Source organism: Bombyx mori, chromosome 28 (genome assembly GCF_030269925.1).
Source record: "Bombyx mori chromosome 28, ASM3026992v2".
In the NCBI taxonomy this organism is placed as follows: domain Eukaryota; kingdom Metazoa; phylum Arthropoda; class Insecta; order Lepidoptera; family Bombycidae; genus Bombyx; species Bombyx mori.
This window is the reverse complement of record NC_085134.1, coordinates 3,624,139-3,637,964: the sequence shown is the minus strand read 5'-3', so window position 1 is coordinate 3,637,964 and position 13,826 is coordinate 3,624,139. Positions and strand designations below refer to the sequence as shown.

General features: G+C 36.5%; 1 protein-coding gene across 1 annotated transcript in view; it reads right to left on the bottom strand.

The window, feature by feature from the left end:
- LOC101737324 (uncharacterized) overlaps positions 1-13,826 on the bottom strand; it is a 168,791-nt gene that overhangs the window by 112,773 nt on the left and 42,192 nt on the right. The window contains exons 2-3 of the mRNA XM_004933512.5: positions 495-586; positions 3-166 (exon numbers count right to left, since the gene is read on the bottom strand). Coding sequence (XP_004933569.2) covers positions 3-60 — 58 coding nt within the window. The 5' untranslated portion in view covers positions 61-166; positions 495-586. The remainder of the gene's footprint in view (positions 1-2; positions 167-494; positions 587-13,826) is intronic.

Below are 13,826 nucleotides of genomic sequence, written 5' to 3'. Positions count from 1 at the left end.
ACCGACGAATTGAAACAGCAAACAGGTCGCCGCAGACCAAAACAGTGACATTATGATCATTCTGTGTCGAATTTCCAGCACTTGACACTTATCACAACATTCATTTTATTTTACAGCATTTTTAATTATTTCCTTATTTCGTGTTTTTCACAGCGCATATTGTTCACTTGGATGAAAAAAAATTTTTTTTAATAATTTTAAATTAATTAAAATTTTAATAATTTTAAACAACGTTAAAACAATTACTTTTTATATTTAAGTTGACTACTATATCATAACAAGTTATTGCTGCGTATATATTTAAATGGGATATTGTTTTACTTGTTTTCTGAAATACATCAAATCGTATTTTTTTCGATTTGAAATAAATCGGGACTCAAATCCTTGATTGCTAATTATAATAGTTTTTAATGGAAGCTTTAATTTTTATGTTTCATTGTGCTTTCAAGTTAAGCGTCACTGTATATGTAAAAAGCTCACTCGTTATTACTTACGATGCTTTTTAATATTACTTATTACATTTTTTACAAAACTACACTAGTCTTTATATCACGTACTGATCACATTTTCTTTGATTTCAGAGAATCTGCAACAAAAGAAAAGATTATTAGTTAAATTTGTAAAATCTTTATTAGCGTATCTTTCAATAACAGGTTTTAATTATACATAAGCAAAACCAATACCGTTAACACATATCAGGCACGTGCTCACGAGATATAGTCATAATGAATTAATAACATTGTGTAAGAAAATCAACTCCGTGTGTTCAAAAGTACGCTTATAATTTCCATTTGGTAATAAGTCTGTAAGATTGCAATTTTTTTTATTGCTTAGATGTTTGGACGAGCCCACAGCCCACCTGGTTGGTGTTAAGTGGTTACTGGAGCCCATATTACAACGTAAATGCGTCACCCACTTTGAGATATGAGTTCTAAGGTCTCACTATAGTTACAACGGCTGCCCCATCCTTCAAACCGAAACCCATTACTGCTTCACGGCTGAAATAGACAGGGTGGTGGTACTTACCCGTGCGGACTCACAAGACGTCCTACCACCAGTAATTACGCAAATTATATTTTTGCGGGTTTCATTTTTATTACACGATATTATTTTCCTTCACCGTGAAAGTCAATCGTGAACATTTGTAAAGAACGTATTTGATTAGAAAAATTGTTACCCGCCGGCGGGATTCGAACACAGGTGCATCGCTACATACGAATGCACCGGACGTCTTATCCTTTAGGCCACGACGACTTCAAGTATGGTTGGTAGATGCAGATAATATTTAAACGTAAACTTTGAGTTATTCACAGTGGTTCTTTTTTTAATGAGAGTGGACATAAAACCTGTCGCATGGAAAGTTATAAAAAAAAAAAAGACTATCACTAAACGCACCGCGCGCATTCTACATGCACACGCCGCTTGATTTTCATCTCAATATTCTTTTGGACTTTTACTACTTTTCTATTACGAACTCTTACGGACCATCATCCTCGTCAATGCGCGAGTGTTATATCCGTTTTGGGAGCACGAACAATTTAGAGAAGTCCCTTCAAGTCGTCAAGCCGGCCGCCGCCATAACGCGTCGTCCACCAGTCACATTCCTTGGATTCTGCAGCTTGTAGGAAGCCAGCGACGGGTTGGCTGGTACGTCTACTTCTCATTACCTAGTCTCGGCCCGCCCCTATTTTTTGTTCAGCTTTTGGCGATACTCGCCGCCAAAAATACAGAAGCAGAGCACCGCCGTGGTGGAAATTTGTAAAGACTTGGTTTTTTTCCCACTACACAGTAATAGTGAATTTGAGTGTCTACCTACCTATTTTTTTGCCGATAGTAACCTTAGGGCTATTTCGGCTTCACTTTGATTGGTGGGCCAGTTTATGGGCTCGGCGTGAAATGATTTTCCAATACCTACCATAGCAAGAACAGTGGTACATTTAACCTACAATCGAATCCGAATAGTGACCCACTGAGAAGATCCATCGAGAAACTTAGTAGGTCGTGTCTTCGGCTTAAGTTGCACATCGCACTCTTCCCTTTCACATAGACCCCAAAACGGAATATTAGGTATTAACGTCCATAAAAAGTTGGTATTGGCCTGCGCCATTTGAATCGGGTCAAAGACTGTGAGCTCGTCCACCCGTCTAAGCAATAAAGAAAAAAGAAAAAACAATACCATTTTACTGAGATTATATCTCATCCCATATCATCTCACCTCATTACAGTTAATTTCATGCGCATTGATTAATGTTTCAAATTAATCAACTTCATTTCAAAAAAATATTAGAATTGTACACTGCTTCTTTACATTCTCTATAAGTGTGGAAAATTTTATACTCCTCCGTCCAGGCAATTTTCGTAAAAAGGGGTACAGAGTTTTTGCTTCACGTATTAATATATGGATTATATTTCATCCGATTTCATCTCATCTCTTTTGATTTAATTTCATGCCAATTGATTAATGTTTCAAATTAATCAACTTTATTTCGTTTCATTTCATATTATCATTAGTCCAAGACCCTTGTGGACTTTTGTCATTTTTGATTGGCACATATACATAATTAATATATTATAGTACTAAGTTACATAAATCTAATAAACATTATAATATAATAGTCTCCCTAGTTTAATTTCCACAGGATTTTTGTTATCCAGCCGATTTTAATTCACTTCAACAAAAGATATACGCAGACGGAATGTAGAGAATTCAATTTGGCCGAACAAACAGTTTAGGAGTCGATGAAAGGAACTCCGGATGATAATGGAATGAATTGGGTCTAATATACGTATGGAAAACGGCCATGGGATCACGTAATGGGGTATTTTTGACCGGTTTATTAACGGCCCGCCGTAAACAGAGGCCGCTACCGCCATTGTCATTACCGTGTAAATTATGGAGGAGACTTTTGAATAACAATATGTCTAGGTCTGTAATTATATAGGTAACAAAGCTACGCTCAATCTTTTGTAATGTTTTTAATATTTTCCTTTGGAATGTAATGACAAAGAGCAGATCTTTCATTGAGCGCGGCAGACCGACGGTCCAGATTTTATTGTTCGGAATTTGTTTGTTATGAATTTTTTTCTTGAAAACGGCATTAATGAGATTCAGGATCTCATGTAAACAATATCAATAGGATATGTTTGTTCTATTTCTCTTGTAGTATAGGTTCCATCAGCCACCAAAACAATGACGACCGAACAACCACACGAACTGGCATCAACATCTAATTCTATTACTGCCGCAAGCTAATCATGTTTCTGGTACGGAAGACAGTAATAAAATTAAACTGAGATATAACTTCAATTATGGAATCTTCGTTGTAATTTTGGAATGAAGTTCCTTATGGGACGATACGGTACCCTAACCGGGAAAAAACGTCCGTAACGTAAGATTTTTATTAGTAATGCATACAGTGTACGACTTAACTTTGTAATAAAGTACAAATTAGTAATGCACACAGTGTACGACTTAACTTTGTAATAGCGTACAAAAAATAACATATTTTTTTATCATTCGATTTCACTATAACGAACTGGCAAGGTCGTCACCTGAGTTAGATATTTTTACTTGTAGGTTGGTTACGTTTAGAAAAATGTTCAAGGGCATCCTCCACTTTATTAATAGGTAGGTTAATGTAATTGTTTAATGTATTATATTGTGATTTTTTTTTCCCTTACATTATTCGTTAGATTAGTTTTTGTTATTGTGTTGTTTTGTCATAATTGTTAGGAACATTGTTATACAAATTCAGCACTATATGTCTTGTTTTGTCGTGCGCACATAACTTATGTTGCAAGCCAGATTTTGTTTCTTTTTATTTGTGTTTTTTATGTATCTTTAGCTTGTGATGTGTATTGTGAGCCTAATAAAAATAAATAAAATAAATTCATTGACCACGATCTCAGAGCGTTCGTTTGCGCAATACACTAACTCTTATGCAAACAACCGTGACTGAAGTGTACCACAATAAGTTCGCACGTTACCGAATGACCGTGGGTTGTTGCGAAACCTCCAGTTTTATTTTCTTTATACCTCGAATAGAACTTAAAATTAATATTTTTATAATAAGGAACTTCGTTTCTATCCGGTGTCCCATGACACCACACATCTTTTTTTTAAAGTTCTTGTGACTACATAACACAAATTAAGCCTTTGCTTGAGAATGAGAAATGTTTACATCTAAACTAGTAAATAAACCAAATTGATTATTTATATATTAATACGTGAAGCAAAAATTTTGTATCCCTTTTTACGAATATTGCGCGGACGGAGGAGTATGAAATTTTCCACACTTATAGAGAATATAGAGAAGAAGTGCACAATGTTAATATTTTTTTTAAATAATGCATAAAAGATACATTAAATCAATAAAGAAAACATTACACACACTATATACCGTGCATTTGACGCACACACGCATGCATACTATTTATTGTAAAACTTTTGTTCTTAACGTCTGTGGTCAAATTGAGAATAGATTAAATATTGTTTGTCTTTATTAATATTTTTTATAGTGTAGTCTTGGCGAAATTTGTGATTATAGAAGTATAAAATACTAGCGACCCGCCCTCGCTTCGCTTCGGAAACATTAAAACACACATGAAACCAAAAAAATAAAATAAAAAAAAATTAAAAAAAAGTAGCCTATGTTCATCAGGGACAATGTCGGCTTCTAATGGAAAAAGAATTTTTCAAATCGGTCCAGTAGTTTCGGAGCCTATTCGAAACAAACAAACAAAGAAATCTTTCCTCTTTATAATATAGGTATAGAAGTATAGACACTCATAATAGTGTACAAACTTACAATCTCAATTAATTATAGTCGAATTTCGACTAATGCGGGACCTCTAGTCATCTTAAATGGACGCAACACCACGGTAATGTCAATTGTATTGTAATACTGACGGTCCGAGCCTTTACTAAAACGTATTTGAGCACTTATCCATAAAAGCATACATCCAAAATTGATTATCATTGGAATGGAGTATCGGAGAGAAACGTGCTGTATTCGACAAAAGCAAATTCACAAATTTGCAGACAATATTCAAAGCGAGATCAGAATAATTAAATGAAACACAGTTTGAAATCGGGTTTCGTGATTTTGATATTTCGATAGCCATTTGGTTCCGAATTTAATTGACTGATTTAATGCTAAGCGCGTTTCATTACAAGTCTCGTATGGTATTAAGTATACTGGTGGTAGGATCTCTTGTGAGTCCGCGCGGGTAGGTACCACCACCCTATCTGGGCTGCCACCAGTGCGGGCACCCGGATGATGACGCGCAGCACGCGCTCGAAGCGTGCCCGCGTTGGGAGCACTCGCGGCGAGATCTCGTCGCGGTGCTGGGGAGAAACCTCTCCCTGCGGGCTGTCGTCGCCCGCATGTTAGAGGATCAGGGCTCGTGGGAGGCCATGGCCAGGTTTTGTGACCTGGTAATGGCGTCCCGTGAGGCTGAGGAGCGTGAAAGGGAGTGGGATCCCTCTTCAGCACTTCAGCGCAGAAGGCGGGATGGCCAGCGCAGGCGTGAAGCTCCCGCTCAGCCCCCGTAGGGACTATCAGGTGGCGGGTGCGGGTCGCCCGGTACTCGACTGTCGGTCCAGTGGTGGGGCGGTGCAAGGTGGCTCCTGTGCGCCGCCCACGGTGTATCTCCCGTAATGACGTCCTTCGGGATTTTCCCGGAGATGAAATCCCGTTTTATCATCAGGACGGGTACCGGCGAAGGCGGACTTTCGGCGCGCACTGCGGTACCGTAGGTCTGGTGTAGCCGGTGTGGTGGAGCTCGATGGGGTTTAGTCGGTAGTCGTTCTGCAGCGCAAGTGCTTCGCGCGCCTTTTTCAAGGCGTAGTCTCTTGCGAGGAATTCGGGGAGGTGGAGGACCTTCTCGTCCCCCTCTTCCTCTCAGGAGGCGCCGGAGTCTGACATAACCGGTTCGTTACCCCCCGGACCGAGTATCCGTAAATGGATTCCCCAGCGTTAAAAAAAAAAGAAGGTACCACCACCCTGCCTATTTCTGCCGTGAAGCAGTAATGCGTTTCAGTTTGAAAGGTGGGGTAGCCGTTGTAACTATACTTGAGACCTTAGAACTTATATCTCAAGGTGGGTGGTGCATTTACGTCGTAGATGTCTATGGGCTCCAGTAACCACTTAACACCAGGTGGGTTGTGAGCTCGTCCACCCATCTAAGCATTAAAAACAGGCAGAATTGCAGAATTAATAAGCAACATGTTCATTCACCACTATGAATTGGAAAATGATTCACTATTAAATTGTTAAAACTAACTTATTCCCTACTTTCCCGCATAAAGGCGCCCGCCACGAGCCTCTCCCATTTCCCATTCATTCGACGAGGAAATGAGGTGAATTTGGTTCCGCGAAAGCCTTGTGTACGCTACGTTTAATACTATTCAGAGTTATAAATGTACTGAAAATTTTAGTTCTAAGGTTTCGTTTGATTAACGCCACTGCATAATAATAAAAGTGATGAATGAATTTCATTGCACCGGTGAATAATTTTATAAATTATATTTTTAATACGCTTTTATTAGCTTCAGACGTATGATGTTAGTATATAACGGAATCTTTGAATATTATTTTGACCCCCTTCAAAACGTCGGATTAACCCGAAATTTGGTATATTTGTTAAGGACCGACGACAATTCAATATTACAAAAATCCATAATCCGTCCGTGCGGACTCACAAGAGGTCCTACCACTAGTAAATTTTGTACTCATATCAATAGGCAGAGTTAGTAGTAGAGTAGTAGTAGACAGAGTAGTAGAGAGTAAAGAGTAGAGGTAGAGCAATAGCTCTATTCCAATTACGTGAGTCTTCACGTAATTAAGTATAGCGACAAATATTTCTGGAATCATAAAATTACGATAAAATCTATGTATATAACAATTTTATATTTATCTATTTAAGTATAAAGATATTAAGATAAAATTTATAAATTTGGTTTGGAAGAAAACAATCCATACTTTCGTCGAAGTAAACAAGATAATTTACACGCATAATATGCGAGACCGCTGAAGTTATAATAACATAACATAATATACTTTAACAAACAAGATGGTTTGCGGCGATAAGTATGCTAGATAAAACAACTCGATCATTGTTTTGTGAAGCGGGAATAACAAATCTAATGAACAGCCACACCTCGATAAACTGATAAATATTTTTTGCCTGCAGCGAAACGTAACTATATTACTATACTGAGACCTTAGAACTTATATCTCAAGGTGGGTGGCGCATTTACGTTGTAGATGTCTATGGGCTCCGGTGACCACTTAACACCAGGTGGACTGTGAGCTCGTCCACCCATCTAAGTAATAAAAAATAAAACGTTTGTTTTGATGCTTTTACGATGTTTGGCTTTTGGAAAGTTGCAGATATTCAGAGCATGTTTACTTCGTAACAGACACGCATTCTATCCATTTATATTATATATTTTTTTTTTTTATTGCTTAGATAGGTAGACCAGTTCACCGCCCACCTGGTGTTAAGTGGTTACTGGAGCCCATAGACATCTACAATGTAAATGACGCCACACTCCTCAAGATATGAATCCTAAGATCTCGGTTTCAACAGTACAACGGCGGCCCCACTATTCATACCAAAACGCATTACTGCTTCACAGCAGAAATTGACAGGATCATGGTGCATACATATTTGGACTCATAAGACGTCCTACTACCCGTAAAATTAAAAATTAATAAACATGTTCAAGCATTATTAAATTAGGTAATTAATGAAATATTCAAATCTGAACAAATAGCACTTTAGTAGTCTATGACTATGAAAACTATTAAACTCGATATTAGAACCATAAAAATAGTTTATATTTCATTTTCTTTCTTAGAATAATAGTACTCTGTCAATCACTCCCAGTTCTTTAACTATAGCTTGCTTAACTCGAACAAGGGCGTTTGAGTTAAACAAGCAAAAGTTTGTCTTATACCTATATTTCCTTTGAAACCCGAAATCACATTATACTACAATATCACATATTATATTACCAGATTAGTTGCAAAATATTGTTACGAGCTGAGCCTTACAGATGAAAACAACTCTTCACCGAAATACTCATCAAAACTTTGCTTAATTATTACGACAATTAAGGTAGACTTCACTATCACGATTCACTTCTTCGCTTTCTTGTGGTTTGTTCGTTGTTTCGTCTCGAATAGAACTGTCTTCATATCGCCTATGTCACGGTTTAATAGCCTTTTCGACTATAGACCTAGAATATTCGAGAATGTTTCGATAACGCTTTACATTCATCTCTCTTATGTCGGAAATATTTTCGGGGTCATTAAAACACTCGTTAGCACAATAACAGTGAGAAAATGATTTAGAACATTCGAGAAATGTTTCTAGAATATTCTAAATGTGACCTAGTAGTTTTGATATCCTTTTTTGCTATTTAACGACAAGTGCAGTTACTTTTATCAGCTTAATAATGTTCAATAGTATGTACCAGTTACTAATATGACCAGCCGCAGGTAACCTTGCAAGCATTGCATGATTCCATGCCCCTCCTGGCTGAGCGCCTCCTCCTGCCTGAGTCTTCGTTCGCCCACATGTCCTGGTGAAACTGGAAAGGCCTCCGGGCCACCAGTAATCTTTCAATCATAATAAAAAAAAGATTCCATGTAATTACTTATACAACTATGCTTTTCTTATTTCTGATTAATAACTCATAAAACAATTTTCTCGTAATGAAATCTGCGACTCTATAACAAGCCAATAATTGAAAAGATATTTAAGTTTATTGTTAATCTGAATCGCAAATTTTATTTTTAGTTTTTTGTATTAGTCGTTTCTAAACCTAAGCTGTCAGAAAAGTACTAAAAGAAAACTTCAATTATGAAGACCCCTTAAACAGATTGGTCTCAAGTGGAATTATTATTTGAGACCAGTAATTTCACGGTAGATTATCTATACAAGCTATTGTAACAATGTCGTGCCTCGTTTCATTTTTATTGCTAGAGACTTGATTGCGGAAGCTAAGCCGGCTTTGTAAAAATTTTTCATATTTCTTTTTGTTAAGAAATTGTAAATTTTTTAACCAAGAAATTTATGTAAACACTCTTTCACGTAGTGTGTAACATAAACAGCATTGATGACAAAGCTATATATGGGATTAGCGAATCAAAGATAATTAAAAAGATTCCCTTCTCATCGCTTTAATTTTTGAAATCATTAAACTTAGTCGTCGTGGCCTAAAGGATAAGACGTCCGGTGCATTCGTATCGAGCGATGCACCGGTGTTCGAATCTCGCAGGCGGGTACCAATTTTTCTAATGAAATACGTACTCAACAAATGTTCACGATTGACTTCTACGGTGAAGGAATAACATCGTGCAATAAAAATGAAACCCGCAAAATTATAATTTGCGTAATTACTGGTGGTAGGACCTCTTGTGAGTCCGCGCGGGTAGGTACCACCGCCCCGCCTATTTCTGCCGTGAAGCAGTAATGCGTTTCGGTTTGAAGGGTGGGGCAGCCGTTGTGACTATACTGAGACCTTAGAACTATATCTCAAGGTGTGTGGCGCATTTACGTTGTAGATGTCTATGGGCTCCAGTAACCACTTAACACCAGGTGGGCTGTGAGCTCGTCCACACTTCTAAGCAATATAAAAAAAAAAAACTTAATTGATTTTCGTATGTCTCATGTCAACTTATATCGTTCAAACGATCCTTTACCCACTAAACTCAAGTCACGGCGACCATCGGCAAACGACAACACAGCGACGCGTTCGCGATTTTAAAATCGCTTCAGAACTATTCCGAAAATTTCCAGCGAATACCGTTCTTTATACATTTTGAGAATTTAAAAATTTTCGTTCGACGATGTAGATATTTCTTTATCTAACAAGAATTTTAGAGGGATATTCTACATTCATTGCTTCTACCTTTTAGTTTATATTATCTTTAACATTTTTGTGCTCGAAAAATTGAGATAATATTATATCTTTTGAGGTTTTGATTCGAGTCTGAGTCAACAGTACCTTTGTGAAGGATTATTTGGTATCTGTCTACAAGAGAAAATGTTATCTTGGTTATAACGAATGCCAAACGTTTAAAGTAGCTCTTGTTACCGATTTCATTTGCTTATCGATCATTCTCTATCTTTATTTTCATATTTATAAAACAGGTCTTATAAATTACTAGCTGTACCCGTCCGCTTCGCTGAGCATTTAAAATTAACATTGTAGCAAACCGACCGGTACGTCACTCTCGCGGCCGTATGCCCGCTCGCTATACATAGTTAGCATCTATGTCAATCTTTTCAACAGTGTTTAATCTATGTTCCGGGCGCTTCCGTTTTGAGTGTGAATAGCGTGCGCCCGCGTCTAAATGTAATTATTGTTTAAAATTGAAAATTGTTTGTGATAAAGGAAGATTAAAATTCGAAATTCGATATTGGTGACTAACCCATAGTTTTAAATACCCCTGAGATCTACCCCTCACTATAACATTATTATTTCCCACCCCCACAAAGATTCTCATCATTAACGCTCCCGCAACTGGTGTAGGGAGTCCAACACTCATATAAATATTAGCCTATTCATTAAGTACATGTATTTTCTACATGGATATCAAATTTCAAGTCAATCGGATGCACGGTTCAGTAGGTATAACGGAACATCCGTAAAAGTCACTGTAGATTTATATATTAGTACTAGCTGACCCGGCAGATTTCGTAGTGCCTCAATCGATAAATAAAAGACCTAAACTTTATTTAATTTCGAGAATTTTCATATTTATCTACCTTACAAACCTTTTCTGGACTTCCACAAATAATTCAAGACCAAAATTAGTCAAATCGGTCCAGCCGTTCTCGAGTTTTAGCGAGACTAACGAACAGCAATTCATTTTTATATATGTAGATATATAGATAGACTTGCCACACGTCGCCTTGTTATTTTTATCTGCTACTAATGATACAAATTCTAGAGCATTGCTTACCTGCGTTTCCCAGTTTTATTCAGAGTCTCGACTATCTTATTCCGTATTTAAATTGAAAACAAACGACCGCTCGTTACGGTATAAGAATCTCTAGACGCCATATTGCGCTGCAACTTTAAATACGAACGAGATGAAAATTTTCGTCTTCAGACTTCAAACGAGGGTTTTATTAGTTGATGTTTTCAATGCTTATTCGTGGTGTTCAGATACAACGCCATTTCTAAGGAAACCGGACCTTAATGAAAGACCGTGAAATATAAACGGGCTTGTTATTCGATTTTTATTTTTCCCAAATTTATTGTGATTGATGAAAGGCGATTGCATGCAACAGAGATGTGAATGTTGCGATGGATGTGTGGAGTAACGAGAATGGATAGAATACGGAATGAATATGTTAGAGGAAGTCTGAAAGTGGCACCTGTGACAGAGAAGCTGAGAAGTGCGCATTTGGGATAGTATGGACATGTGATGAGACGAGATAAAAATGAGGTTGGTAAGAGAATGTTAACTATGAGTGTGGAAAGATATAGAGGAAGAGGTAGACCTAAGAAGAAATGGATGGATTGCGTGAAAGACGATATGGGTAAGAGGGGAGTGAGCGAAGAAATGGTATATGATAGAAGAGTATGGAAGTAGAAAACATGTTGCGCCGACCCCAGGTAACTGGGAGAAGGGCAGGATAATAATGATGATGATTATTGTGATTGAAATCGGGTATAGTTTCCTCGATCTTACTTACATGAATCTCTTAAAATAGTAACATAGGCGGAATAGACATAAGTCTTTTTTATTTGTCTACCTATGCTAGTAGCTTTACCCGCTGGTCAGGTCTGGTAAAGAGACTCACCGGCCTACCAAGAACCAAAGCTATATAGAACGCCGAGGACAGGCAGACGTGGAGAAGCATAGTGCAGCAAGTGATCAACAGTTCAAGCTAGATATGACCTTCAGCAATGAAGAGACTGACCAAGGAGATGCTAGTAACCGGACTGTAAGTATCAATTTGATTTTTTTTAAATAACATCTGTTTTATGCTCTAAGCTTAAATATGCTAGTGCTTCGTTGGCAGATTTGATGATAGTACAAAACAGGACCGTATCACAGTTTGAACTACCACCAGTAAACGCCAGTTTGCGATCACAATATGCTTATATAATGCTCAGTGAAATGAAATAGAGTCAGTGCTACCAATTCTTCTGTAACCTTTTAGTCGATCTTTGCAACAGACTCGGGTAAAAGACGGGGAGGTTCTTTTTAATTAAGTACGGACCAACAGGCAGGGTTGACAACATTAATCACTTATCGTTATGTAAGCAACTTCACGAATCAAAAAAAAAATCCTCTGAATTATCGTTACGAAATAGATAGGAAATGGCCGAAATTTATTGGTATAATTAACTTCGACTATAAATATAATAGTATTATCTATGGTGGCAGCATTTGACATTCGCTCATTCTTTAATTAGAAAAACTGCCCTCTGGCTTTATACATTGAAAAAGACAATGTGCTTTTATAAAGAATAAATATTTGAGATTTAAAAAAATATATTAAATACTTAAGCAATAGCTTTCAATGTTGTTTCTCTTTACAGGTTCGTAAATATCTATAGGAACTATGAAGAAAATTTAGAAGTAAGTTGTGTTTTCAAATCATTCGTTCCATAAAATAACTCTTTACAGAGCAACAGCTTTGTTTTTTTTTTTTTTTTTGATTCAATATACAACGTCTTATACATACATTTAAAAACAATTATATTTTTAGAAGAATATAACTTTAGAGAGAGAGCGAGAGAGAGAGAGAGAGTATTCTTTAAAAAACAAATAAACAGTGCGATACATTAAAAACAAAAAAGTACAATTGGCGGTCTTATCGCTAAGAGCGATCTCTTCCAGACAACCATCAGGTGGACAAGAATCATTTGGAAACGAACTACGCGCGGTGTACCAATCCAGTGAAATACATATACATATATGTACACATACATATACACATACATATCTCCGTAAATATACATACAATTAATACAAAGTATTATAATATAATAATAAATATTAAAAATAAAAATTAAATAAAAATTAAATTTTGCTTCTTAACACATAAATAAGAATAAGCAATTTACATATAAAAGATACTTAAAATACCTTAAAAACTTTAATAACAGACTTACATACAAATACCATTCTAAACAACGAAAAACTTCCCGCAGAGCGACAACAGCAAGAAACCTACTCGTGTGCCTCCTAAAGCAATAAAAAAAAGTAAAACCCACGAACCGTTCAAAGAAAAAGAAATCGTAACAAAAACAAATGGAAGTCCAAACGAAACAGAAATCAACGTAATACCAAACATAACCATTAGGGCGGTGTTAACAAATAGCCCTAAACAGTTTTTATCTAATATGAACCTTACGGCTTCCACGCAGCTGCTTCTAATTTATGACTTAACCTTTCGTCCGTCGATGGAATTGAACACTATAAATAAGGGCTTCGACCCAAGTGAGCAACGTAGCTAAGCATTCTATATCTCGAAGGTGAATCTCAGTTTTGGTATCAATACGACAATATGAGAAAAATGTGTCGCGTCGTGGGACACCGGATAGGAACGAAGCTCCTTATTATAAAAATATTAATTTTAAGTTCTATTCGAGGTATAAACAAAATATTTATTCGGATATACATTTTTTATTATGATTTTTTTATTGATAAAAATAAATATAATAAAAAAACTACTTTACAAAGCTATCAGTTTTATTTTATTCACAATGATTTATAAAATATATATAATAAAAATATGTTATTTTTTGTACGCTATTATAAAGTTAAGTCGTACAGTGTGCATTACTAATA